The sequence below is a fragment of the Lethenteron reissneri genome, chromosome 66 (genome assembly GCF_015708825.2).
Source record: "Lethenteron reissneri isolate LAM-NWPU_2019-01 chromosome 66, ASM1570882v1, whole genome shotgun sequence".
NCBI classification, from domain to species: Eukaryota; Metazoa; Chordata; class Hyperoartia; order Petromyzontiformes; family Petromyzontidae; genus Lethenteron; species Lethenteron reissneri.
This window is the reverse complement of record NC_083844.1, coordinates 2562817-2589639: the sequence shown is the minus strand read 5'-3', so window position 1 is coordinate 2589639 and position 26823 is coordinate 2562817. Positions and strand designations below refer to the sequence as shown.

At 45.7% G+C, this 26823-nt stretch overlaps 1 protein-coding gene across 5 annotated transcripts; it reads left to right on the top strand.

The window, feature by feature from the left end:
* The first annotated feature begins 6219 nt into the window (after positions 1 to 6219).
* Positions 6220 to 25409, top strand: LOC133360006 (myelin protein P0-like). Of its 5 annotated transcripts, XM_061578569.1 has the most exons (9): positions 6253 to 6301; positions 8527 to 8618; positions 8676 to 8753; positions 10998 to 11158; positions 12917 to 13115; positions 15154 to 15316; positions 20458 to 20508; positions 21433 to 21461; positions 23893 to 25406. In XM_061578569.1, coding segments are annotated over exons 2-9 (738 nt in total). In that variant the 5' UTR covers positions 6253 to 6301; positions 8527 to 8617; the 3' UTR covers positions 23949 to 25406. The 5 variants fall into 5 exon arrangements, with proteins under 5 accessions (XP_061434554.1, XP_061434553.1, XP_061434552.1 ...); XM_061578568.1 differs by having other exon boundaries at positions 6256 to 6301; positions 8527 to 8753; positions 23893 to 25407; XM_061578572.1 differs by lacking the exon at positions 6253 to 6301 and having other exon boundaries at positions 8606 to 8623; positions 8682 to 8753.
* Positions 25410 to 26823: the final 1414 nt, after the last annotated feature.

The window sequence follows — 26823 nt, the reverse complement described above, 5'->3', positions numbered from 1 at the left end:
GTTGTATATGCTTACACTTGTACTGGTGTGCTTATGAAGTTCATTGTCTCCCACCAAGAGTGCCAGAGTGAGACATGCATGGAAATAAAGTTTCATTTGATCTCAAGTGCTCTTTAGCGTCATTTTTGACTGCAGCCGTAGCTGACGTTAACCTAACGGGCATCGCTGTTAGCTAGTTAGTTAGCTAGCTAACAGTGATCTAGGGAGCACTCGCATGCAACGTTGCTAACGTTCATTTGCCATATCTATGGGACCTTTTTGTCAGTTTAAAAAATGATTAAAAACAATAATATGTTTTACCCTTTTCTGGAAATAAAACAGGAGTTGTGTTAGATGTTCAAACACGAAATAGATACCTTTTGCAAGGAATTAAGTCTGCATTAACCACACATATTATAATATCGATCTCTACGTGCTCTCATACTTGCATTGTCTTTGTACTGTTCGCCTTTTAGGCGTTGTTCCCTGGTCTAACACTGGTGGTGAGACAAGGCCATGAAGAAGGATGTCTCTGGTGTAGGCCAATCAGTTTCATAGACAATGCATATATCATCAGAGCATGTTTATTTGCATGTTCACCACATGTATGTGTGGTTAATGCAAACTTGATGCCTTGCAAAATATATCTATTTGGTGTTTGAGCATCTAAATACAACTTCTGATTTATTGCCAGAAAGGGTAAAAACCTATTCCTATTTTTCATCATGTTCATTTGCCAGCTGACCAGTTTTGTGGTGTCGAGGCCTCGAAGCAACTCTGCAAGCACCGCGACCCCCCCCCCCCGCCCCTGGCCCACACACTGAGCACACACAGGCAGCGCACACACGTAGTGTCCTGGCGGGGGATTGCCTGCCACAACGGGTTTTAATCTCAAGGGTCTCTAGGAGGAAAGTCCCACGGTTTCCCGGTGCCAGGAGATTGGCCGACCCTCGCGGTGCCCCTGAGTTGGCTTAATATTGTATGGGCACAGAAAGGTTCACCGAGTCATTGTACGACATCAGGTGGGGCTGGGGTGGAATATTAAGCAATAAGGGCAGATCATGAGATCAGGGGATCGCAGCGCCATGACCTCCCCTGACCCCTTGAGCTGCTCGCAGCATCCGTGTGACGCCAGCGAGTGCTGCCACAAGGCAGTGATCGGCAAGGTTTTTTTGTCCTCTCCCTCCGCCTCTCACAGCGTCCGTGTGACGCCGTGAGTACAGCTACGAGGTACATTGTAGGGAGTTTGAGTATTTTGGACTTTGGCAGCAGTAGGCTAGGCTCTTCTCGCAAAATATTTCCCCCCGGGTAGTGCGGGGTTTGCGCCGAGAAAAAAAAGTTAGCACAGAGCACAGGCGTGGTGTCTGTGATTTATTTGTGGAGCGACTGTGTGGGGAAAGTGCGACGAGAATGAACGCGGAGCCGCAGCGTGTGCGCGAGTTAAGATGTAATCGCCCGCAGTTGCGAGCGCGTTCGCGGCCCCTGTGTTAGCGATAGCTGCAGTGTGCACGGGTGTGTGGTTTAACTCCGTGTGGCTACGAGCCAGCAGCATGAGTATGTCCCTCAGAGAGGGCGCTAGCGCGGGGGGCCCTATCACTCGGTCGGCAGGGGCCCGGCGGGAGCCGACCGACGCGGTTGAGGAGGGAGCGGAACGGGCGGACGTCGAGCCCCACCTGCCTAGCGAGGGCGGTGGGGTGGACGTCGGGCCCCACACCTATGAAGGCCGGCACAGCATACGAGGGGGTGAGTGGCCAGCATTACGCCCGTCCGCCTTTGTTTCTCTCGTGGCGATGTTTACTATACACCGCACCAAGTACTCAGTTTGAGACTGAGTCGACCTAGGGTTCAGATAATCGTCACTGGTGTTGGTCGTGAGCGGAAATCGAACCCGGGAGTCCATGTTCATAGCGCAGCGCGCTAATTGCTATACCACCGCTCCCACCCCCCCCATCAGCCCCTAGGGCAATGGGGCCCTCTGGTGGTCAGTTTGTGTACAACAACGACGCGAGAAAACGTTTATTTTGCGTGTATGGCAAAAAAAATCAACATCTTTTTTATTTTACCAGGTAAGGCCCATTGAGCTATATAGCTCTTGTTCAGAAGGGACCTGGCCACAGATAATAGCTCAACGACGTGGCTTATCGTCACGTGGATATTTATATCAGTAGCCAAAAACTGATTTTAAACGTGGAAGGAAAAATCGCAGGACTCGATCACTGGGAGATAGAAATGCAAAACTCAAAATTTTCGGCAAGTGTCAGGGTCGGAATCAAACCCACGACCTCCTGTATACCAGGCGAGGTAGTTGACATCTCGTCACTGCGGCGCCCCTTATTTATAATGGTATGAGAAATGAGCAACAGTAGGGTATAACGTGTGCGAATCACAACTTCATTGATGTGTCCGTTGTGCAATGAACCCCACCTCGCTTTAGAATCGAACTGAGAGCTGCCCTCCGATGCGATCAACAATGGAGCAGCAGTGGCCGCTGGACAGGGGAGCGCAACATTGACAAAGATCCCCCGTATGGCATTAAACAGACTGTTGGAGCAAGTGCTGTTTGCGAGCAGCACCTATGAAAGCCGGCACTGTGGAAAATGAAGAGGGGTGGGTGGCCAACACCACGCCCCACCGCCTTTGTCTCCCCTAGTGGCAATGTTTACTTCACACCGCACCAGCTACTCCTATGAGGATGAGTCGACCTAGGGGAGGCCCAGGACCAGTTCAGATAATCGTCACTGGTGTCGGGTCGCCGGGTTCGTAGCGCTGCGCACTAACCGCTCACACACGCATCACTGGCACGAGCGTGGCACGGTGGCTATGAGAGAAGCAGATTGAATTTGACCTGTGGCAGCTCGTGACATTGCCACTAGGTGGGGCTGTTGTCAATGACCTCTGAAAATATTGTGTTCTAATTAAGATAAACCTCGTCATGTTATTGGCCTTCTCGTGAAAGTGATATAACTGATTAGCATGGTTGTAGGTGGTGAAAATGAGGCTCGCTTTTGTTTCAATTTAATTGTTATTCAATCGTTTTAATGTTTATGTTCTTTATGATTATTTTGTATTTTGAAAAGTGATTTAGGTGAGTATTTTAGGTGAGGAGTAGAGTTTGAATGACTGTCCGAAATACATTATACATATAGTTTTGATCTGTGCCTAACGCTGGGTAGGCTACGTGGATTTCCATGCATAGTTTGTGATTACAAGAATAATCAAAAGTATACCAGCGCCGCTTTCATAAAAGCCAATTGCACCCGTGTTTTTGTCTTTTCGTTTTGCACGCCATTACAGAATAATAATAATCTATTCAGTTAATTTGTCTGACAATTGTTTATTTTTATTTTTGTACATGGAATAGAAATTTAAATAAAGATGCAGAATTACTTTTCATTTGAACTTAGTGCAGTTAAACTTTGATGATAGTAACTTTTTTTCAAATTAACATCAATTCAGAATCCAGTAAGTTATTGCATCTTAGTGTAAATTCATGTTGGTAAAAGCAACCTAATTTTTTCCGAAAATTAGCAATAATTTTAGAAAATTAGTGAACACCGACCTGTCTTTCCGGTTTCTAAATACTTTTTTTTATTGACCTCAATACAGAATTCAGTAAGTCGATACTTATAATAATTAAATCATTCCTACAACAATTGCACATTTGCAACAAACATAAGTGGAGAACCGAGTGTTTATATTTTATTATTCACTCGCACAGGTGAGGAAAATGTAAAGTTTGGAAAACCAATTTTTATCGAAACATTTCGTTTACTTTATTCTTTATAGAAAGGGTACTCAAACCGCTATTATAACGCTACGATAAAGGTGATTTATAATTGTACTTTTTATTTACAGGTTCGTCATAAATTACTCTCAGAAAGAGTAAATTACATTCAGTATATCACATTTCGTAATTGAAATTTCATTTAGATGAATCCAGAAGAGTGTGCAGACGAAATAAGATGTCGATTAAAGAGAACAGCAGAGATGGCGTAATCAAATAAGTCAAGTAAGTTTAACACGTAGGCTTTCAAGGACAATATAATCCATAATAGAGGGTTTTTTTTGTTAGATCGCATAAATATATAAATGTGTCGTTAAACCCGCCACCACCTGACACAGCCAAATAGTAATGGTTGTCACGTAAACAGAACATGCCAATTCGTCACTGGTACAGCACACCGGTGTATTGGAGAGCCAAGCCACACCATTTACAATCTGAGTCCAACGTTTCACCAGTAATTACAACTAGCTTCATCAGGCGACAGCCAGATTTGTGGAGAAGTCTACCTGTTTCGTTCCTTATATAGAGGCGTAGATGTGGTGACCACCCTTCTGTGCTCTTCGAGAACCCTCTCGAAGCCCCCTGCTGTCCACGTGCCCCCCGAGGGGCCCCCTGGGCCCCCGGCCCCCACTGGGATCTGGTCACGTGTCCAGCCGGGATCGCAGAGAGTGCCACGACCTCACACCACCCCGTGGCCTCCCGAGTCCAGAACCGGCCCTGACGTCATTCCGCCTCCAGCTGGGATGACGTCATGTGTGTGTGTAGACCCGCGTGGTAGTGACGCTCCCCCATATAGTGACGTCACATTTGTGCGTGTGGACACAGTAGTGATGCTACAAATCACTACACATGCATTTAAACAATGTATTATTTGATGATTCGCTTCCAAGCAGCACTGTAGCTGTCCGAACGGTTAAAAATATTTGTATCTCTCTCAATTTTGATAGATTATCTAATTAATATTGGCCAGTAATAACTAGTTTTGCACAAAATACACACCATCAATTGCAGATTGATAGCTACTCGCTTCACGAGTTCGGAGAACCTCGAGGGTGAACAGCCCCTGGTGTCCCCTTAGTCAAGTGTGGTACCTTATACACCCCACATAATTTGGTCACTCTTCTTCCAGAGCCTGCCGAACCTAGTTGGCTCATCAAAATTACCCATCCTACGAGTGAGGCGACAGGGAAATAAATATTGAAAATAAAAATGCGGGAAATGAAGTAAAAATGTAATTCAACAGAATTATACAACAAATTTAAAACAAGGAAGTAGGAGGAAACACCGGGCAAAATGCTTAACACATCTAATAGTGGCCATCCATTAAATTGCCAGGGTCGCCCAGCACACAGGCACCCTGTGAGTTGCCAAACTGACAGGCCATCGCTACGCCCTTGCCAGTGTCCTTAGACCCACCCACAGAACCTGAGTCCCAGATGCCGGGCTGTTGCACATCTGCGAACCCTACATGTGCCACAGGTATCTGCCATTGGACACACACAATCGTAGAAAAAATGTGCATGTGTTCAATCACGCACCAATGCACGCGCCGCGAGCCCTCGGCAGCCCAGTGAGAATGGCTTTCAAACAAAACAAAATCCCGAGTCACGGCACCGAGTGAAGCCGGTCCGCCTTGTCCCCCCTCCAAACGTCGTGAATCCTCGCGAGGAGGGGAGGGGACAGGTCGGCTGCAATAGCGGAACAGACACCCTCCACGTTACACTGCAGCTCAATCTCTCACTGCGAAGGGCAGCCCAAATCTACATTGGGGATGGGGGCGGAGTGCCTCGCACTCTGCTGTGCACGTGGTGGGTCGGGGTTCAATCCTCGATCACAATTGCCTTCTCTTATAATAATAAACACATTCCTGCGGAGGGAGCTGGTAGGAACGTTGGGTTGCTCGGTCAATGGCCAGGGTCAACGGCGTCGTGGTGTATTCTGCAAATATGCCCGACTGTGAGGGCGGGCACAAGCCGGCGTGAGTAGGTTAAACGTTGAGTTTTATAAGGGCACCACGGGGTGACCAGCCCCTCCCCACCCAGCCCCTCCCTCCCCTCCCCACCCAGCCCCTCCCTCCCCTCCCCACCCAGCCCCTCCCCACCCAGCCCCTCCCTCCCCACCCAGCCCCTCCCTGCACGACGGACACAATAATTCCCTGTGGGCCGGTGTAACCAGGAGGTTTCTACCAGTATAAAGCGCACCTGGAGCAAGCGGCAGAGTGCACAATTATACGTGTGGTTCATCGCAGCTAACACCGGCTACATTTAGGATTACAATAGTGGGAAAATACATTTTCCATTTACGACATGTTCTTTGACGCGAGTTTTATTTTTCAGAACGCGTCCCATATTGTAAATCGTGGCATACCTGTGTGGTACATGGACAGGTCACAGTGAGGTCACGGGCAAGGTGCGTGTGGAGGTGTCATAGGCTGCTCCCTCAATCTCAGTTTTCACGGTAAGCCAATCGGAATGTGCACAGCTCCGACATGCCACGCCTACCACGTACCGGTGGAATTCCCATGTCTGAGAAAGAAAGGTAAGATAAAATGATGCTTAGTTTTTAATCATCGTTATTCGTTTTTATGTTGAACTTTTTCTCGTGTGTTGACCGTGTTGTGTGTGTGTATGTGGGGAGCGGTAGTGCCGCTGTTAGTGCCCTGCGCTCGAACCGAGTTTAGTTCCTTCTGACAACCTACACCGGTAACGATTATCGTAACCGGTCTTGGGCCTCCCCTAGTCGACAGCCTCAAATGAGTAACTGGCGTTGTTTTAAACATCGCCAATGGGGAGACAAAGGCGGTCGGGCGTGGTGCTGGCCACCCACCCTCTCGTGTGACGTGCCGGCTTTCATACGTGCCGCTCGCGAACAGCCCCGACAGTCGTTTTAAAGCGATACGACGGGGGGTCTTTGTATCGTTGTCTTGTTACTCATGACGAGATCTGAGCTTCGTTTCCCTAATGCCCAAAACGCCAAGCCGCTAGCAACAAACAGCACTTTAAAAGTTATAAAAGACAAGACATTTATTTTGGTCTTATATAGATAGGTTACATTTTTATTCTTCTTGGTTCTTTCGGTAAAGTCACGTAGAAGGGAAATAATAAAATAATAAAGTCATTCCGACAGACCTGTTCTTCACCTGAGGACGGCTGCTTGCATTGTGGCCGAAACGTCGTGAGAATTGTATTTTATTATGTTTTATTTTTATTATTTTATTATTTCCCTTATTCGTGACTTTACCGAAAGAACCAAGAAGATGAATCCCTGCAGTCACGAAAGCTTTACATCGAAATTTACATTTTTATTGTTATATGAACTTGGGGTAAGAGACGGCACGAGGAGGGATTTCCAAATTGTAGCTAAGAAGTGTTGGGACCTGCAGTGTGGCGTAGGTCGACTCAGCCTCAAATGAGTATTTGGCGCAGTGTCACGCAAACATCGCCACTAGGGAGACAAAGTGGGCTGGGCATGGTCCTGGTCACCCACCCCCTCGTGTGCCACAGTGCCGGCCTTCATAGGTGCTGCTACTCGCTAACAGCACTTGCCCCAACAGTCTGTTAAGACTATGCGGGTGATCTTTGATCTTTGCATGCATGTGTACGTGTACAGCTATTATGGCCGTTTCACTTTGCAGGTTCTGTTCATGTCCTGCATTCCATACACACGCGGCGCATTGGGCTCTGCGAATGAAATGTGTTTTTTGTTGTTGTTAATAATCCAAACTTATCCACCCTGGTCAGTGGAAATCGGTGAACGTGGGGAGCGTAGACGAAGCTTGCATAGTACAGTACAACAGTGGCGTCTCTGTTGGCCAACACGTAGCCATGTAGCAGCAGCAGCCGATAATAGCTGTTTACGCACGTTCACTAACGCAGAGCCATTGATGAGTTTCAGCGATTTGCATCAATGATTTTACACAACAGTAATCTGTAGTCACGTAGTTTAAAATAAAAGTAATAAAATAAATAAAAATAATAATAAATCACGACGTTTCGGAGGCAACACAAGTCTCCGTCATCAGGTGGGACCGTCACAGCCAGATTTGCTGCATCAAGATTCAAATCTCGAACAGTAATCTGCATTATTTTAGGTTATCCATTATAAAAGGCCAGCGTTCCGTTTGTCCGTCAACTAAATTAAAAGAGCCTTTAAGAAGGCCTGAATCAAAAAGTTATAGTGTGGACCTCCCCAACCTCAGATTTAGGGTAAAAAGTTGACCTCCCCGCCCCGAAAACAAAATGTGTTTTGTAAACATGAATGCCTACACACCCATTAGTATCTGGACACATTTGGGGGTGGTGGGAGAAGAGGACATCAGTGGGGGTGACGGGCGAGGCACGAAGCGCTGAGAAGGCCTCCGCAGGAGCGAGAATAAGGTGGCCGTACACCGCCGATATTCTAGTTAAACAAATAGTTTATTACTCGTTGTTCGAGTATACGGTGCGTATCGTTCACACAAAGTAAAAAAAATGACGCTGTGCTCCTAGGACAGTCCCCGACTTACGATCGGGGTTAGGTTCCCGAGGCTCGTAAGTAGGAACACCACAATGTACTGTATTTAAATGCTCATTTGGTCAGTGTTATAGAATGTGTTATTACGGCTAAACGAAAAAAATAATAATTATTGCACTTTTGCATGTAATAGGGTGATAAATGCTGTATAGTAAATTAAACATAAAATAAAGCAACATGATGCTGGTTCATAAACTTGGCGTTCGTAAGTCGAGGCCTGCCTGTACTTACAGCTTCTTGTGTGTTTGTAGGTCTGCAGGTTTAACGTGGCGAGCATTGGAAAAGTGGTTTACGCTCAGAACTACAATGCCAGCGAACTGAACTCGAGTCCACTCCCGACCAAAGCAAAGAGTGGTGAGTTGCCATTGGAGAGGCACGTGACAGTCACGTGCCTCTCCAATGGCAACTCAAACCAGGCTTGGTTTGACAAGAACGTTCGGGTGCATGGCCATGAAGAGAATCTTCTATTCATTTTGTTGTAAGCCACATTTGTTTTCGCCTGTCATTGTTCAAAGCAAGATTGTAGTGCACTCATTAATATCTCGTCCTTTTTTTTATTGAGACCATGCATATAATTTGGTGGTTCATAGTCTTATTTGATGTCATTTCTAAAGCTGTGAATGTTTCGATATTTGTAATGCCTTTGTGCTGATCACATTTTGGCGTTGTTCTGTGGTCTAATACCGGTGGTGAGACAAGGCTATAAAGGAGGCAGTCTCTAGTATAAGGCAATCAGTTCAAAGAAAATGTATGTAACATTAACAAAGCAAGTTTAGGTTTGACACGTAGGCTTTCGCTTCCAATCTTATTCATAATAAAGGTATTTATGGGTTAGATCGCAAAAGTATAAATGTGTCGGGAACCCACCACCACACAACAGCCAATCAGTAAGGTATGTCACGTAAACAAAAACGTACCAATTCGTTGCTAGTTCAATACCACCGGTGTGTTGGAGAGTAAACCGACAACATTGACAACTTGAGTACCGTGACGTTTCGCTGGTAATTACATCCAGCATCTCGATCAGGCTGGGCTGCTATTGAAAAACCGGTCATTCTGCATCTTTTTTTCGCTTCCTCCATTTCTGGGTTCGGCGCTTATTCATTCTTGAAAATCTACAGATCATGAAAACTGGTCTCAGGTGCAACATTGTTCGTTTGGGTGTTGTAGTTTTCTCGGGTTTTTTTTCCTTGTGAGTTTTATATGTTTCTGTTACTTGTGCCGAGACACAGGTGGTACAATTCTAAAGCCCTGTTATCCTAAGTTTATCAATCCGGAATGCTCCATTTACCGGCATCTGTCATATAGACGGTGATAACAGAATCTTCCTTCACGTATCGGGAAAAAAATCCCAAGAGCCACGCCGGCATCTTGCTGTGAGCTGCTCCGAAAGATTGGTTGTTTGTGGAAGCTTCAGGACGCTGCTGAGTGGTGGCGGTGCTAGCGGAAGACTCGATGTCCGTGTGCTGTCCTTGTGCGATGTCCTTGTCCTGTAGTGTAACTTTATAAACTGTACTCCAATCTGCTTCTCCACAATCCACTTATAATGTTCTATAACTGACTGGTGAGTACCTTTGTAAAACAGATTATTATTTATTTCATTATAGTTACAATGTAGGCTTAGCTTCTTTCATGTATTTGGAAAATGTGGTGAACCCTAAGTATAACTACTCTCAGATAACCGGCACATTTGATTAACCGGCACCCTCCGTTCCCCATGTATGCCGGATAACCGAGCTTGTACTGTATTTAAGTGAGATAATTACAGAATTACTATTCCATTATTAATTGCAGACACACACAATGGGCTAAGCCCCATGTATATGACATAACACATTGAATATACATGTAAACACATGCATCGCACAAAGTCATAGATACTTGTTTTTTATTTAAGAACCAAAACAAGATAAGATGGAACGAGACCTGTCCACCTCCCTCTGCCTTGCACCAGATTCGAAGCTTTGTGGACCTCCCGTCCTTCACGGCACATCCTCGGTCTCCCGTGTACTCTGTATGCGATCCCATGCCCGGCTATCTACGTGACAATACGCTTGTTTGCTTGTGTCTGTAACCAGGGGGGAAAAAACAGTTTGGCGAGTGGGGAGAGGGGGGTAGGCCATGCTGGTGAGGTGGTGGGGGAGAGGGGTCAATATAGTAGTGGCTGATGACCTCGGAGACACTGGGCTGTTGGGAAAACGAGTCCAAGGGGTCCCTGATATTCGTCGGGATTAGGGACCAGAAAGTTGCGACTTATAATGAAACAACGTATATCGGGGACCCCCTGTACCGACATCACGCAAGGTTGGGGTAAGGCTGTGAGGAGGGGGGGTTGTGATTTCACGGGACATAGGAGGTAGTGAGGAGAGGGGAGGTGTGATGATGTCACGCGACACTGGTGAGTTCGAGCAGAAGGGTGATGACGTCACGCTAGTTTGAGGTGCGCTGGTGAGGAGAGGGGGTGATGTCACTAGACGCGGTGATGGTGAGAGGGGGCGGGTTATGACGTCACACGACATTGGTGAGGTCTAGGAGAGGGAGTGATGATACAACGTAGATATTCGCCAACTATTTTACCGCCGACGTTTAGCAAGTTCCTGCTAGTCTACGTTATTGCAGTTGTATAAACGGTGTAAGTTCAATCTGTTGCTCATTGTGTGCGTGTGTGGTTTGTGCTCCTGTGCGTGTCTGTGTGTGAGAGCGTCTTTGATGCTGCATTAAGTGTTACTGAGTGTACAGGCATTAGTTGTCCAGACCCCAAGCAAAGTCGCCGTCCAGTCTGGTGAGACCGCATTCCTGAGCTGCCAGTATACTTGCAACACTGTCGGTGTGACAGACACCGTGGTAGAATGGTCGAGAGACTCTGGATCACGGAGTGAGAAGGTGAGATCAATCAACTTCACCCACATTGTTAATCAGAATAGCGCGGTGGAGCAAGGCTTATCACACAAAACTTTTATAACTTTGATTTCACCACGTAAAACACACGGAGCTATATAGCCAATTTTGAGACACGAGCTGGCCACATGTCGTGTTTGCTCAACGAAGTGGCTTATCACGTGGAAATTACAGATGCATAGAGATGCATAGAGACCCAAAGTCTAAACTAAACTATTTAATTTTACCAGGTAAAGGCCACTTAGCTATTAGCTCTTTTTCAGAAGCGACCTCGCCACATGTAATGAGAGCTCAATGAAGTGGCTTATCGTGTTCAACTCAATATTCCGGTGCGGCAGTTGCTACATTGGGATATTTAATAATCCCCCCTCCACCCCCACGGTCTACCTAGCATTATGAAAAAAGCTTCATAGCTCATCGGATTCTTTCAGTATAAATATTCTAATTCTGAAATGAAGTGAAACACAATCCTTGTTATGAAGATATCGCCACGCGTACAAAGGATGGACAAACCGGAGAACCCATAGAAAAATCCACGCGACTTCGGGGAGCACATGCAAACTCCATATTTTCAGGCGTCAGGGTTAATATTGGACCCATGACCTCCTGCATAACAGGCGAGGGAGATGGAATCTCGCTACAGCTGCGATATGTTAAGGCAGTTACAACAGTTAAACAGTTAAGGGAGTTGAAAGGCAGTAACGGCAGTTAAATTACTTGAAAAGCAGATACAAAGAATTCAGTGAATGTTGGAGAGGAAGAGAGCGAGTAGCTGGGTTGTAAGAAGTCTCCATGAAGTTGTAGAATAACAATAGCAGTGTCACAGTGCCAATAGACATGCTACCTACCGATCATTCCAAGTGTGGAACGGTATATATATTTTTAATTGTGTTTCCCATTTGAGTTCAAACGTACACAATTGTCAGACTCTTTCCCTTACCGTTTCCTAAAAGCAGAGATTAAAACTTGCACGAATTTACAACACTGCTGATTGCCTAAATTTCTCGCCAGCAACATTTCAGATTCTCAACGAGACACTGAATGCTGGCTCACTCGCCAACATTGACATGACAAAAACAAAGATCCCCCGTATAGACTTAGCATACTGTTGGGGCAAGTGCTGCCAGCGAGTAGCACCTATCAAGGGCAGAACGGTACACGAGGGGGTGGGTGGCCACACCACTCCCGACCGCCTTTGTCTCCCGAGTGGTGATGTTTGCACACCACGCGAGGTACTTATTTGAGGCTGAGTCGACCTAGGGGAGGCCCAGGACTGGTTCAAATAATCACCACCTGTGTTGGTCGTGAGCGGGAATTAAACTCGAGTCACCAGGTTCGTAGCGCAGCACGCTAACCGCGATATTACCGCTCTCCATAACATTGACATGAACACACCCACACAGATATAAATATCTTTACACATGTACTGATCAACCCTCCACATACGAAATCAGGAGACAAGTGGTGTGGTATTCCTCTATGTGGTCTCGGGTCCTGGTGACGCCACTCACAAAAAGCAACGATTGAGACGAAGAGCAACCACCTTGACATTGTTTACATTTCAAAAAATGTTTGTTATTTATTTACTACGATGCAGGTAACCTGGGTTGACAGTTAACCACAGTTGGTCGATCGGCACATGTAACGTGTGACGAGTTAAACCGTGGGCACTGCCACCACATCCAGCAGTGGATAAGGGCCGTGCAATGCTCATGACAAACACCAATTCTCGCGCTGCCTCAGGTGCTGGTGAACGACGGCTCGATTCGACGCTACAACCCAAGGGCCGAGTGGCAGGGCAGCACTGAGAGCTGCACGGCGTCCATCACAATGGCCAGCGTCGAAACGTCGGATGCCGGCTCATACAAGTGCGATGTGCTACTGCTGCCCATGTATGACGAAGGTCAATGCTCACTGCAACTTTGGGTGTCGAATCGCCCCGGTAAGTTGGACATGGAATTTAAAACGATTGGTCGTACCCTAGGGACAGCCCTGCTATATCTTGCTCACGGCATTGCTTGCAAAATGGTCCGCACCTCCAATTAATTAGCAGAGTTGGCTACTTATGGTGCGAAAGAAGTTCGACATACGTACATGTATGCGCTTGAGGAAACTCTGGGTAGCCCAACTGGAAAGTATATTTGGCCTACTCTTCCACGCCGATTAGACGTCTTCAGAATAGTTATGAATTACCCCACATTTTATTCCGCCACACGTGACCTGTTGATTGATCAAAGTCGAGATTTATTATAGATTTAAACACTAGTTTCTTTCACCTTGGCTTTGTAAACATAATCGCTAACCAGGTAAAGTATGCAGGTGGTACAATTACATCACGCTTTTTATGTTTTGTTGATATATCTCCATACAAGTTTATACTTTATGGGCTTAAGCATGCCGTTCAAATAAATAGTGTATGTAGGCTTACTGTTAAATGGTAAAAGAGTGGTGTGTTTACAAGACCAGAACCTCAGGTGCATCACTTCCATTCCGGACAGAGACACGTTGAACATCATTACAAGTACACTCTTTGTCATAATCTGCCTTCCAAATACGACTCGGAGGCGCAAGTCAGACCCACAGACTCGAGCGGGAAGGCAGCAGCAGCCACACGATGTTGAACTTGATATGTCCTCTGCTGGCTGATTAGCCATACTTCACGCTGGTTAATGCACTGGCTTCCACTCACGGCCACCACGAACACCAGTGGCCTTTGACAAAGCACGTGGGGCTGCTGATTTTCATCACATGATCGGCGAGTTAAAAGAGCCAAACGGAGCTGCCACTCAGGAGCTCTGCTCTGCATTCCCCTCGCCACGCAGCGTCAGAGACTCCCCGTGCTGTGGCCATGGCCTTCAGGATGAGCTCGTGTATATATTTTGAACTTCTTTCGCACCACCATACGTAGCCAAACATGCTAATAATCTCTCAGGTTTGGTGGAAGGACAACAACACTAAACACAACAACAAGTAGTTCAATTGAAATTAGTTTGTCAATCTTGATGATTTTAAAGTGCTTAGTTCCAGTGGCTTCCTAATACCAGAAGGAAGAGACGCATAGAGAGCAACAGAGATCCAAATGCTCGTATAAAACCAAAGAGACACATACTTAATTCACTTAGTTTAATTGTGAATTGAATCGAATATCTAATCCAATTGTATATTTATACAGTACCTTCACACAGAGTAGTGGAGTTGACAGGGGGCGTACTAGAAGGATTGAGGAATGAATGGCAGCAGCGATAGAGGGGCACTTAGCGATCACGGAAGGTAGGGACGAGAAAGAGCGGAGGGGCGGGGAGAGGGATGAGGAAAGGAATGGGCAGTGGAGAAGAGGTGAAGCTTCTAAAGACATTAGTTTTCAATCTCGATGAGGAGCCGGCGCTACCAACAATTGCCCGATCTCTGCGACTCTCTACATATGAAGGTGTTGTAGGCCAATTATTTAGTATTCAGATGTGGGAGGAAACGAGTGCCTGGAGAAATCCCACGCGTGTGTGCATGCAATGAGGAGGAAAAACGCTCCATTCTCGTTCAAAACAGAACAGGTGGAGTCCGCATTTGATGCGCTACCTTCTGCCGGCACAGCCAAGTTGCGGTTCCTCCTCAACGACCACGGGAATAGAATTTCGAAAACATGTTTGATGTGATTCACCAACCCTCACCTCCACAGTGCTGGGTTACTGGCACGCATATCCATCACTGCCCCAACACATCATTCGTGGTCAGGGCGCTTCTGAAAAAGAGCTACATAGCTCAGTGGACTTTATCTATGAAAAAAACAGTTAAGTTTAGTCTATGGGACGCTATGTATCTCTATGGATCTCTATGCGTCTGTAATTTGCACGTGATAAGCCACTCAGTTGAGCTGTCATTTGTGGCCAGGCCACTTCTAAAAGAGAGCTACATAGCTCAGTAGACTTTATCTGGCAAAATAAAATAAAAATCGTCTCTGTGGGCGTGTGCTTGTGTTGTCTCAGAGGGGACTGCAGCTCTTCCCACAGCAACCTCAAGCAATACCGCATTGTCCAGCTGGACAGAACCACCACCGACCTCGGTCAATAACATACTCGTGATCGTCGCAGTGTCAGTGATCCTGGTCGTTGTGGTCATTGTGGTCGCTTTGGTTACCGTGCGCCTCAGGTAATCATCGTTATCCCTTTGAAATTGCTCAACACGGCTGCCTGCCAGACACACACGGTTATGAATGCATGTACGTGTTGATTGCTTGCAGGGGATCAATATCGTGAACTACTGTAAAACTACTGAGGATGTTCACTGTAAACATGAAGAGGAAAACATTTCCAGGATTTTCTGTTTTTACAAATGTAATATTAGAGTTCAGGTCTGTCAGATTACCCTTTCCTTATTAAGGAAAGTTGTCAGCGTTGTTGCGTGGATTTTTATCCTGGTCCTCCGGTTCTTCCCTTCACATTTAGAATCAACATCACGCATTGAGAGTATTTGACTGCTGCTATCCCACACGATAAGCCGCTTCTTTGAGCTATAATTTGTGATATCCAGGTAACTTCTGAAAAAGAGTTATATAGCTCAGTGCGTCTTACCTGGTAAAATAAAAAAAAGTTTCTAGTTTATCCCAGCAGTCGGTTGAATTGCTTTGATGCCCATGAAGGAAGCTCCCGGTTGAGGAGCTTCCTTCTGTTCACACTTTGAAGGGAGAGATTCGACTTCTTGAGGTGTGGCATCTTGAACTTGCTCCTCTTCATCTGAGAGATGGTCACATTCCTGGGCTCTACAGACAGTCCCCGAGATACGAATGTCGGACTTAAATGAACCTTCATAACACGTTATAATTTTTAACCATGGTCACTTGCAATCGTTCGGTCGTACTTACGAATCGAACCGCGGAACTATTTTGTTCGGCGGAGCGATCCTCCGCAGTATGCACATCGCCCCTTCTGGCGAGCCAGGACTCGAGGTAAGTGAAAATAAAACAGATTTTTTTTCTTTCCATGTGACTTCAGTGTTTATTACATTTTTACATGGAAATTCACTATTTCGTCGGATTTATGTGTTTATCAATGCTTCCAATTTTTGTTGCACAAAAACACGTTATGACACTGACTGTATGTACCGTACTTACCAATCTAAGCTCGAAGACTCTGCATGGGGTGATGTATGTACGTGCAGTATTTTCAATATTTAAGTTGTATGTAGTTTATAATGTACTGTATATAATATTTAACACTGAAATCAAGCCTAGCTACTTTGTCAGGCGCACGGTGCCGATCGCCGGACTGGTTACAGCCTTTGGAGCGGTTTCGCCGGATCGGCCCGGGGACCGCGGGATAATGTTACAAGCCGGATAATCGTGCACTGATTATAATTAACAATGCTCTGTCACGCGATTCGAGGTCTACGCGAGCAGGGTGGGGCGGCGGGGGGCGGCGGGGGGCTGGGGGGGGGCCGGGGGGTGGCTGCGGGGGGGGGCTGGGGGGGCCGCCACCAGAGGCTTTGCTGGTGCAGCGAGGGCCGGCCCAGGGTGGCCCCCACCTCAGGCAGTCCCTCGTGCGTGATCTTCGTGAGAATCACCGCTCGGATCACTCGACTCTCTGCCATGGCGCCTGGCCGGGCCGCGAGCCCGACGGTACCGCCATCGGCCAGTCTCGCTCTCTCCCTCGGTGTCCTCTCCTCCCTGGGAGGACAGCCCTTCCCCTGAGCGGGCAGGGGCGGCCAGCTTTGTGGCCGGAGGCCGACTGGCAGTGACTCGCCCAAGGGGTAGCCCCACCCCTCCACCTGCTTCTTGGCCCCAGACAGCTCGGCTGAATCCGAATCCGAGTCCCAGAGCGAAGCGTGGGGGCGGAAGCTGGAGGAGCAGCCCCGAGCCGCACTCGCCCCGAGCGTAGCCCCCCTGAGGGGTACTCCACCTCTTTTTCCCAGTGCACTGGCGTGTGCCACAAACTCGTGACCCCACACCTCGGCTGGGCAACCACTCCACACCCCCCGACCTCACCCCGGAGTAAATTCCCCACACCCCGATTTGTTAAGTCGGAGGCGCCGGTGCAACTGTGGCTTTAGGTGTGTGGCTCTATGCGTGTATGTACCTGAAGGTGGCCTAACCCACGGGTGGGTATGTATATATGTGTACTCTTTGGTTCTTTCAGTAAAGTCACGTAGATAGAAAAATAACTAATAGATCACAACGTTTCGATCACAACACAAGCAATCGTCTTCAGATGGAACAATACAGCAGGCAGACTGCTGAGGCAGGAGGAAATGTAGCGAGAGAACTACTGCAACCAAAGGTTATATACGTTTGTGGTGGGTACAACCCAAGGGTAAGTGGACGGGGCTAGGGATGGAATTTGCAAGTAAATGTAGGATCGCAGAGCTAGCATACCTCGGCTAATCCGAGGGGGGGAGGGAGGGAGGGGAGGGGGAGGGACTGCCGTAACGGGCAGGAGGGTGGGGGTAAAATTTACAAAGGAAACAAGGTGATAGAGAGAAAAAATATATCAAACTTAGCAAACTTAGAAACGTAATGCAACTCAGAGAGTTGCATTACTCAGAGAGTTGCATTACAGGGATTGTACATGGGGCAACAGCAAAGTTAAGACCTTTAGACAGGAATGCAACCATATTGCTGGATAATTCAATGTTAGTCATGTTGATAACCGTACAATCCCTGTCGATGAGATCATTGCTGAAGTGGAATCAGCAGTTAGACATCTCCCTCATAATCAAGCTGAGATGACTCGGCACGAGGTTGCCAAAATTATTGAGAACAGCAAATTGCCAAATATAACGTCAGTGAAGTAAAAGCCTTAAAAGAATTGAGAGAAAATAAAGATATCCAAATTCTTGCTGCTGATAGGGTCGATCGACTGTTGTGATGCCCCGTGAGCACAATGATTATAAAATCAAATATTTACTCGATGAAAGTACCTACCTTAAAATTAAACGAGACCCAACCAGCACCTTGGAACGTAAAACAACGGCAATCATTGCCAATGCATCAGTTCCGAAGAAAGAGCAATGCCTGATCAAACCAAGGGCATCAAAATCACCAAGACTTTATGGGCTACAAAAAATTCACATACCTGATGTCCCATTAAGACTCATAGTACAATAGGCTCTGCCACGTAACAAATGAGCACAATACGTAACGAAATAAATACAGCCCTACATCAGTAGGACCTCTTCATTAATCAAAAACTCTGAACATCTCGTAAATATAATTAAATATATTAAGCTTAACCCTAATGATATTCTCGTAAGTTTTAATGTGACCTCTGTTCACGAGGGTTCCGGTCAACGAGTCGATTAAATTACTCGACATTGGTAACGAACAAAGGTTTACCCAAAGATATCCCAAAACTAGCTGAACACTGTCTAAAGAACACTTACTTCTTGTGGAAAGGTGACTTCTATAAACCAAAGGAAGGAGCAGCAATGGGCTCTCCGTTGTCTCCTGCGATAGCGAATTTGTACGTGGAAGATTTTGAAACAAAAGCAATAGCTTCAAGCACACAAACCATTTGCTTGGTTTATATATGTGGATGACACATTGGTGGTCTGGCCACACGGCAAAGATACACTGAACGGATTTCTAAATCATTTCAACTCGCAAAACCCATCCATCCAGTTCACCATGGAAGTGAAGCTGACAGAACTCTACCATTTCTGGATATTCTGCTTGGACGGGGTAGGAATGGTAAAATAACACACGGTGTTTACCTGAAATAAAACGCATACTGACGTCTATCTGAATGCAGTCACACCATCACCCCGCACAGAAATCTGATCTTACCAAGACGCTCATTCATCGAGCTAAGAAAGTGTCAGATGGTGGCAGTCTGAGAAGTGAAATTCCACATGTTAAAGAAGTGCTGCAAATGAACGGTTATAATTAATGCACAAATCAACAGGGCATTGAATACCAAAACACAATAAAATAACAAGAGCATTGAAACTACCCAAGTAATTAAAACGATAAAAATACCGTACATTGTGGGAGTAACTGATCAACTAGCCAGATGTTTGGAAAAACAAAACATCGGAGTCAGATTTGGCACGGTACATAAAATATAGTAATGTATATCTGGTACAAAAGATGTATTACCGAAGCTATCAACAGAAGGTGTGTAAAGGGTTAACTGCACGTGTGGCAAATGTTATGTTGCACAAACAGGACGAATGATCAGCACGAGACTAAAAGAACATCAGATAAATATTAAATTCTCCCAAATACAACTGTCAGCAGTAGCAGAACGCGCGTGCCAACAAGGACACTCAATTTATTTTGATAATGTTGAAGTTTTGTGCAAAACTTGCTACTACTGGCCAAGACTAATTAGATAATTTATCGAAATTGAAATAAATCAAAATAACGTTAACCGTTCGGATAGCTACCGCCTTAGTGCTGCGTGGAAGCGAATCATCAAATAATACATAATTTAAATGCATTCCTACAAAGGGCAGCGTACTTCAATAGGGATTACCGTTGGTAGGGCTATTTTAATAACCACAATAGACAGGAAGGACAAGTTCAAAAGGCTCGCATAATGCTCATGCATAATGTACGTTGCCTCAGTAATCCCCCCTCCCCACATTGTGCAAGAGCGCAGCTGCGTGGTCACCACATCTACCCCTCTATATGAGACGAAACAGTAAGACTTCTCCACAAATCTGGCTGTCGCCTGCTGAAGCTAGTTGTAATTACTGGCGAAACGTCGTACTCAGTTTGTAAATGTTGTGGCTGGGCTCCAACACACCGGTGTACTGTACTAGTGACGAATTAGCATGTTCTGTTTACGTGACAACCCTTACTAGTTCGCTGTGTCGGGTGGTGTCGGGCCTTAACGACACATTCATATATTTACGCGATCAAACCCCAAAAAAACCTCTTATGGATGATATTGGTCACGAAAGCCTACGTGTTAAACTCCCTGTGGGTTGTTCTGTCTGTTAGTTTGACATCACTATTGCATGGCCGGTTTAGAGGAATGTTTACTTGCTCGGGGTGTGGGTTGATAATATTTTCTTTAAGTTTCCCTTTTATTTCGTTGTGTAATTGTTTTATTGATTAAATGTTGTATACGTTTTTAATGTGTCAATCTCTTTGGAAATGTTATTGTGAAGGGCGTTATACTAAATAGTGTTTGATTTATTGATTTTCCACTTGACTTTATCCCAATACAAACATTCAAGCTGGTTTTGCATGAAGTCACAAGTAGAACAATTCAAGCCTTCTAACTTTAGATTAAGGATTCACTGTCCCCTTATCTTGGTGTTCATATATGTTGATGCTTGCTTTTAAACAGGTACAGATGCCAAAAACAGACACAACAAAGCAATGATCATGAAATGGAGAGGTGAGTGTTTTAACACTTTTTTCAACGATTTTACTTAACTTGACTCCTATGTTTGTCGTGGTCAAATCTTGTTTCAACTTAAGTTTAAGCAAGCAATCAACCGATGAGCACGGTTGACTACGTATGTTGCGAAATAAGTTCAACATACATACAACTAAAGTTCAATCAGACACCCAGTCATGACAGGTGTCAGTCAAGGTCACCCCTGGTGGACTACCCCGAGAGTGAGGCCTTGCTCTGGAACACGGGATCCCTCCATTTACAAAAGGGATGCATTATTCAAAGAAACTCGTGTCAAACTAAATTTCGTGAATCGGATTGGCTTTTCCCATGAATGCCAAAAATTAGGGATTTGTTACGGACAGTCACTCCAACTCTACTCATAACTTAAACATACACACCTCTATCGCTTTCCACAGTACAAACATAATACCGATGAAGTGCATCCATATTAAAACGAGTGAATAGTCATTGATTGAAACCCAAAAAACGATTGACCTTGCTGGGAAACCCACCGAAAGATTTGCTGCATGTGGAAATGATTGGAGATGCCCTGTGGAGGCGTTACTGCTGCCACAGCAGTGAACGCGGAAATTAGATTTGTGAAATTTCGTAAGCCGAACGTTCGTAAATCGATGGATACCGATAAAGCAATTTGGGCGACCCACAGAAGAAAGATTACCTTTGAGAGTTAAAGGTCTCATCTGTGGTTTCTCATCGTCACGTCTCTGAGGTGTCCTCTCTACCAGAGTGAGCGAATACTGTGCACGTTTTAAGTTGAAATTATTATCACACATCAGTGATTAGAGTGCACAATGACTGTAGAATCGTAATATTGAACGTTTATGGAAGCAAACGATCACAACGTCTATTTGAGTCTGCCTTGCATAGTGGAAGTTTGAAATTGTGTTTTTCTTCCTTTAGAATGGCTGAAACAGTTACCCTTGCTCCAGGTAAGAACCTTTAGTCAAGATAAGAACAATGTACAACTAAACTTAAATAAAACGTATAATTGTTACAATAATAACACATTTTGACATTGAGCCCCCAGATTATTTTTTAGGAAGGTACTGGCTAGTATCTCCAGGTAAGCCACAAAAAAACAAAAATAAATAACAAATAATGTGGTCATAACACCCAAGGGTCCACACAAACGGATACGTGAACCCACTACCCTCTGACCCACTTCTCCACAGTATTCACTGTCACCACGTTGAATCTTAGGTACGAGAGTGGTGCAGTGGTGTTTACTCACTCCTCACAGCACCAATGGGCCCTTCAATCTGGAGGCACGGCTTGCAGTGCCATCAGTATGCCGATCACACCCAGATATGTCTCCTTCGCAAGTGACCCAGACGCAGCTCTCGCCTGCTTAGCAGACTGTCTGGCAGAGGTAGCTTCATGGATGCAGCAGAAATGGCTTAAGGCTGAATCCTGACAAGACTGTAGGGTCAGAGTCGGCTGAGGATGAGACGGGGAGCTTGAGTCTTCATTAATTAATGGAGTACGCCCTCTCCCTGTAACAGTGGTGCACAACCGAGGTGTGCTGTTTGATCGTAGCTTGACCATGCGCCCTGAGGTTGCATCTGTGGCCAAAGCGAGGTTTTATCACCTAAGAGTGATCCGAGGGCTGCCGGATCACTCTTATCAGCTAGTGATCTTGAAACAGTGGTTCACGCCTTTGTGTCAATGCGTCTGGATTACTGACACGCTTTGTATGCTGCGCTGCCATTGTGGACTGGCTCGGAAACTGCAGCTGGTACAGAATGCGGCTACCCGCATACTGAGACGTGTTAGCCGTTTTGAGCACGTTAAACCAATCCTTCGTGATCTGCACTGGTTACTGGTCAGCTATCGCATGCCTTGTTAAGTTTGCTGTAATGACTTACAAAGCTCAAAACGGCCTTGGTCCTCAGTACCTGCAGTCCGGTCTGGCCCTCGAGATGTCTGGTGGGTGTACTCTGCGCTCCCCAGGCCAGGCCCTGCTAGCTCAACCTAGAATGTTTGATTCTACACGAGGCGGTTAGCAGGGCCCTCTCGAGTGTGGCGCCTCAGCTCTGGAACTCTCGTCTACCGGCCTCAGATTGGCTCTGAGCATCGAACAGTTCAGGAAAATGCAAGACAATGTTTTTCCTTTTAGCTTTTCCTTGAGTATGTCCCCTCATTTTGATATTTCATGTGTTGATTGTAAAAGTAGGACTACCTTTGTTTAATTCATAACGTAAAGTATTGCGCCCTCTTTAGTGGGGGAGAGCTTTTACTCAAAAAAACATTTTAATGCATTAATTCCCGATTTTTAGCCCTGCTCCATTGATGTACGTACAAGTGTACCCTAATATACGTTCATTCGACATGCCACCATTTGTTACGATGTTCACCGGCAATTAACACTTTTCTGTTAATGTCTCCTTTATTTCGTTATTACGTTTTTTTCATTGAGTGGAAAAAAATTGTGAATACCTAAGTTAATACACGTTATTGTCGTTTGCCCATGCGTTCATTTGGTATGGTTGTGTGCCTAGACACTGCGATTCACAGCCTCACCGATTGTTGTAAACAAGCCTTGTACATACTCACCGAGAGTGAGGGGCAGACGCTAATACGACCCCTCCCTCACCCTCCCACTAACCCTCACCACCTCACCTACTGCCCCTCCCTCACCATCCTACTCACCCTCACCATCTCACCTACTGCCCCTCCCTCACCATCCTACTCACCCTCACCATCTCACCTACTGCCCCTCCCTCACCATCTTACTCACCCTCACCAACTCACCTACTGCCCTTCCCTCACCCTCCCACTCACCACCTCACTTTCTGCCCTTCCCTCACCCTCCCACTCACCACCTCACCTACTGCCCCTCCCTCACCATCCTACTCACCCTCACCACCTCACCTACTGCCCCACCCTCACCATCCTACTCACCCTCACCACCTCACCTACTGCCCCTCCCACTCACCACCTCACCTACTGCCACTCCCTCACCACCAGTCACACAACGTGCACCACAGTTAGTAAATTACCATGCACAGGATTTGTTTTTAATGACCTGTCCAGTTATTATTCTCCACAGTTGCACATAAAATAGCTTAATTGTGTTGAAAAGCGTCACATTCGTAGGTTTAGGGTAAGAACATATTCTTAGAAACGCATCTTATGTTCTAAAATAAAACATTATGGGATATTATGTTTCGATATACACTCTTTCACTTTGCGTTGAAGTTTTCAAGAACGCAGCTCAAACATATATCGAGGTACATCCCTCGGACCCTACATTCCCAGTTCTTGTGATGGAAGAGACACGAAGTAATATGTATATATGTCACGTATATATGTTTGTATGTAATTGTATTTTTTTTTCATACCGGACCGATACCAAAACAGAGGAACGAAGAAAAAGCGGGGAAAACGAAGAATCACAAAGTATGGAAATGAAATAGTTTTGAAGACTTTTTAATGGAACACAGATAATTTATGCACTAAACATTACCATTTCTACAGAATAATTATAATAAAAAAAATATCGCATAACGTGTATTGTGAGATCACTGCTCTAAGGGATGTTGGTAGTCGTGAAGCAACTCCACCCTGTTGTATGTGTCGGAATTATGAAATTTTGATGAAAATAATAAAAATTAATAATTTTCCGAAAAATGCGCAAATCGCATTAATTATGATAGTGTGTGTATTAATACGCATGAATTATGATAATGCGTGTGATTATATGCATAAATTATGATAATCACGGAGATAATCGTAGTAATTTATGCGGAGGCTTGCGATTATGTTAATGTGTGCAGTTATGATAATTTGCTTAGTTTCGTTTATCCAGAGTTATCAATCAGGATAACACGATTATCATAGATTCATTTACCGATTATCCTAGTGTGTGTTATAATATTTTAGGTCTCCATTTTCATATCTCATCGCAGGATACAGCTCTTATGAATAAGATGGTTTTGCATGGACTTGGAAAGAACACTCAATATGCTTCTGTGATAACAATTTTATTCTAACAAGCACGCGACATTCTATCATGCAGGTCAAACATGCGTCAATAATTCATGGGCAAGATTATGCAATTAACTAATATGAACGACAAAAACTTATGCAGTTGTGAAATTATGCAATTATGCAATATGAATAACGAAACTCTTATGCATTTGACTAAAATGAATGAATAAACACTTATGCATTTGTGAAATTATGCAATTATGCAATATGAATAACGAAACTCTTATGCATTTGACTAAAATGAATGAATAAACACTTATGCATTTGCGAGACTATGTATTTAGCTAAATTGAATAACTAAAATTCTTATGCATTTGCGATATTATGCACTAACTAATATGAATAACCAAACTCTTATGCATTTGACTAAAATGAATGAATAAACACTTATGCATTTAACGAACTGAATGACTAAAAACACTTCTATCAATTGTAACCTCTACTTTTCCTACCAGGCATCATTAGTTCGCCCATGTATTGATCACAATCGGCGACTGGTCGAGTTTGAAAACAAGCATGACACACTTCATATGGCGGTAATAAAAAGCACTTATTGTATCCCAGAGGCGAAAGTATATGTCAATAGATTCATCGGCAAGTCTAAAATCCTTTTTAACGGAATGTTTGATACAATGGTGGGTGAGGGCGTGTGGGCGCGAGAGCGAATCTGGCTCTATTTTAATTAACTCTTCGGCGAGATTCTGGGACAAAGGAAACTGGTTTGACAAGATTTTCTCTGTGTTTCTTGAGTCTGTATGTGGGGAGCGATACGACCTCTGTTGTTTGTGCGAGCGGCAGCTGAGACTTTCTCCGCTGTGAGGTGAGCGGCGGCGCTCGTTCAGAAGACTTTGACTCTTTTTCTCCACGGCGGGATGACGAGTCGGTTTGGGTTGATGCTGGTCGATCTGGGTGTTGCTCGTTGTCGCTCGGTGTCGCACGGTGGCGCACGGTGGCGCACGTTCAGCGCAAAGTGGTGCACGGTGGCGCACGGTGGCGCAAGGTGGCGCAAGTTGGCGCTCGTTCAGCGATCTCCGCCTTTCCTGCGGGTTGTTCGCTGGTCGTCACTCTGACGAGGAGCGATGCTTCGTTCGTGGCAGGGTGGACGTTGGCGTCTTTGTTGGCTTCACTCGCAGCTCTGCGACTCAGGGTAGCGATTCTTCTCAGGTGGTGCAGACCTCGGCTTGTAGCTACGCGTCGCTACTCCGCGACCCTCGTCATTCTGAATGACAGGAGCTTCTTCGTTGGCGGCGACGAGGAGAGATGGTTGTCGCCCTGGAGAACTCTGGTGGGGCCTTAGCCCGGAGACGAGATGAGATGTAGGCCGGAGCTCGTGAAGATCTGTGGTGGAGCCGAAGATGGGCTCGTAGCCCGGATGATATCTCTGTGATGGGGGCCAGAGCCCCTGACGAACTCTGTGATGGGGGCCAGAGCCCCTGTCGATCTGTGATGGAGGCCAGAGCCCCTGTCGATCTGTGATGGAGGCCAGAGCCCCTGTCGATCTGTGATGGAGGCCAGAGCCCCTGTCGATCTGTGATGGAGGCCAGAGCCCCTGTCGATCTGTGATGGAGGCCAGAGCCCCTGTCGATCTGTGATGGAGGCCAGAGCCCCTGTCGATCTGTGATGGAGGCCAGAGCCCCTGTCGATCTGAGTTGTATGGATTTTCCTTCGGTTTATATCGGAAAATTCCACTCGGCTTCCCGAGTTGTTCAAAAGCTGTGTCATAAAACCTTCCTGTGGGGGTGGACCATCTGCGTCCGTGTGTGTGTCCGTCCGTGTGTTTCGCGTGCGTGTTTGTCCGTGTTGTGGGGAGACAAAGGCGGTTGTTTCCACGGTGGGAGCACCCGGCGCATGCGCTTATTTATTCGAAGACGTGTTAATTTCCTTTGAGCCATTGCCCCCTTTATGGGTGTCATTTCCTAGCTTTGTGCCTGCGTGTGGAGATCCTCTCGGAAAGACAAAGGCGGCCGTGTTGCTCGCTTCCCATGGGTTGTTGTGTTTGGTTAATTTTGAGAGCCTTCTCCGCCCTTGATTCCTCTTCTACTTTAATTCCGTACTTATTATTTGACTTCTTGTGATTATTTAATCTGATATCCCGGCTAGGAATTTTGTTTTGGAGCGAAATCGATGCCATAATTATTCTTTGATGCTTCGGCCCGGCCGTGTAGATATTCTTTAAAGGTAAATAATGTCAGTATTTATTAACAATGATGGGTCGCGATTCTGGTTCAGATTGTCGTCTGGTTTTCAATTGGAGTGAGGATGGATACTGTTTGCTTAATCTTTATGGTTAAGTTGGTAACT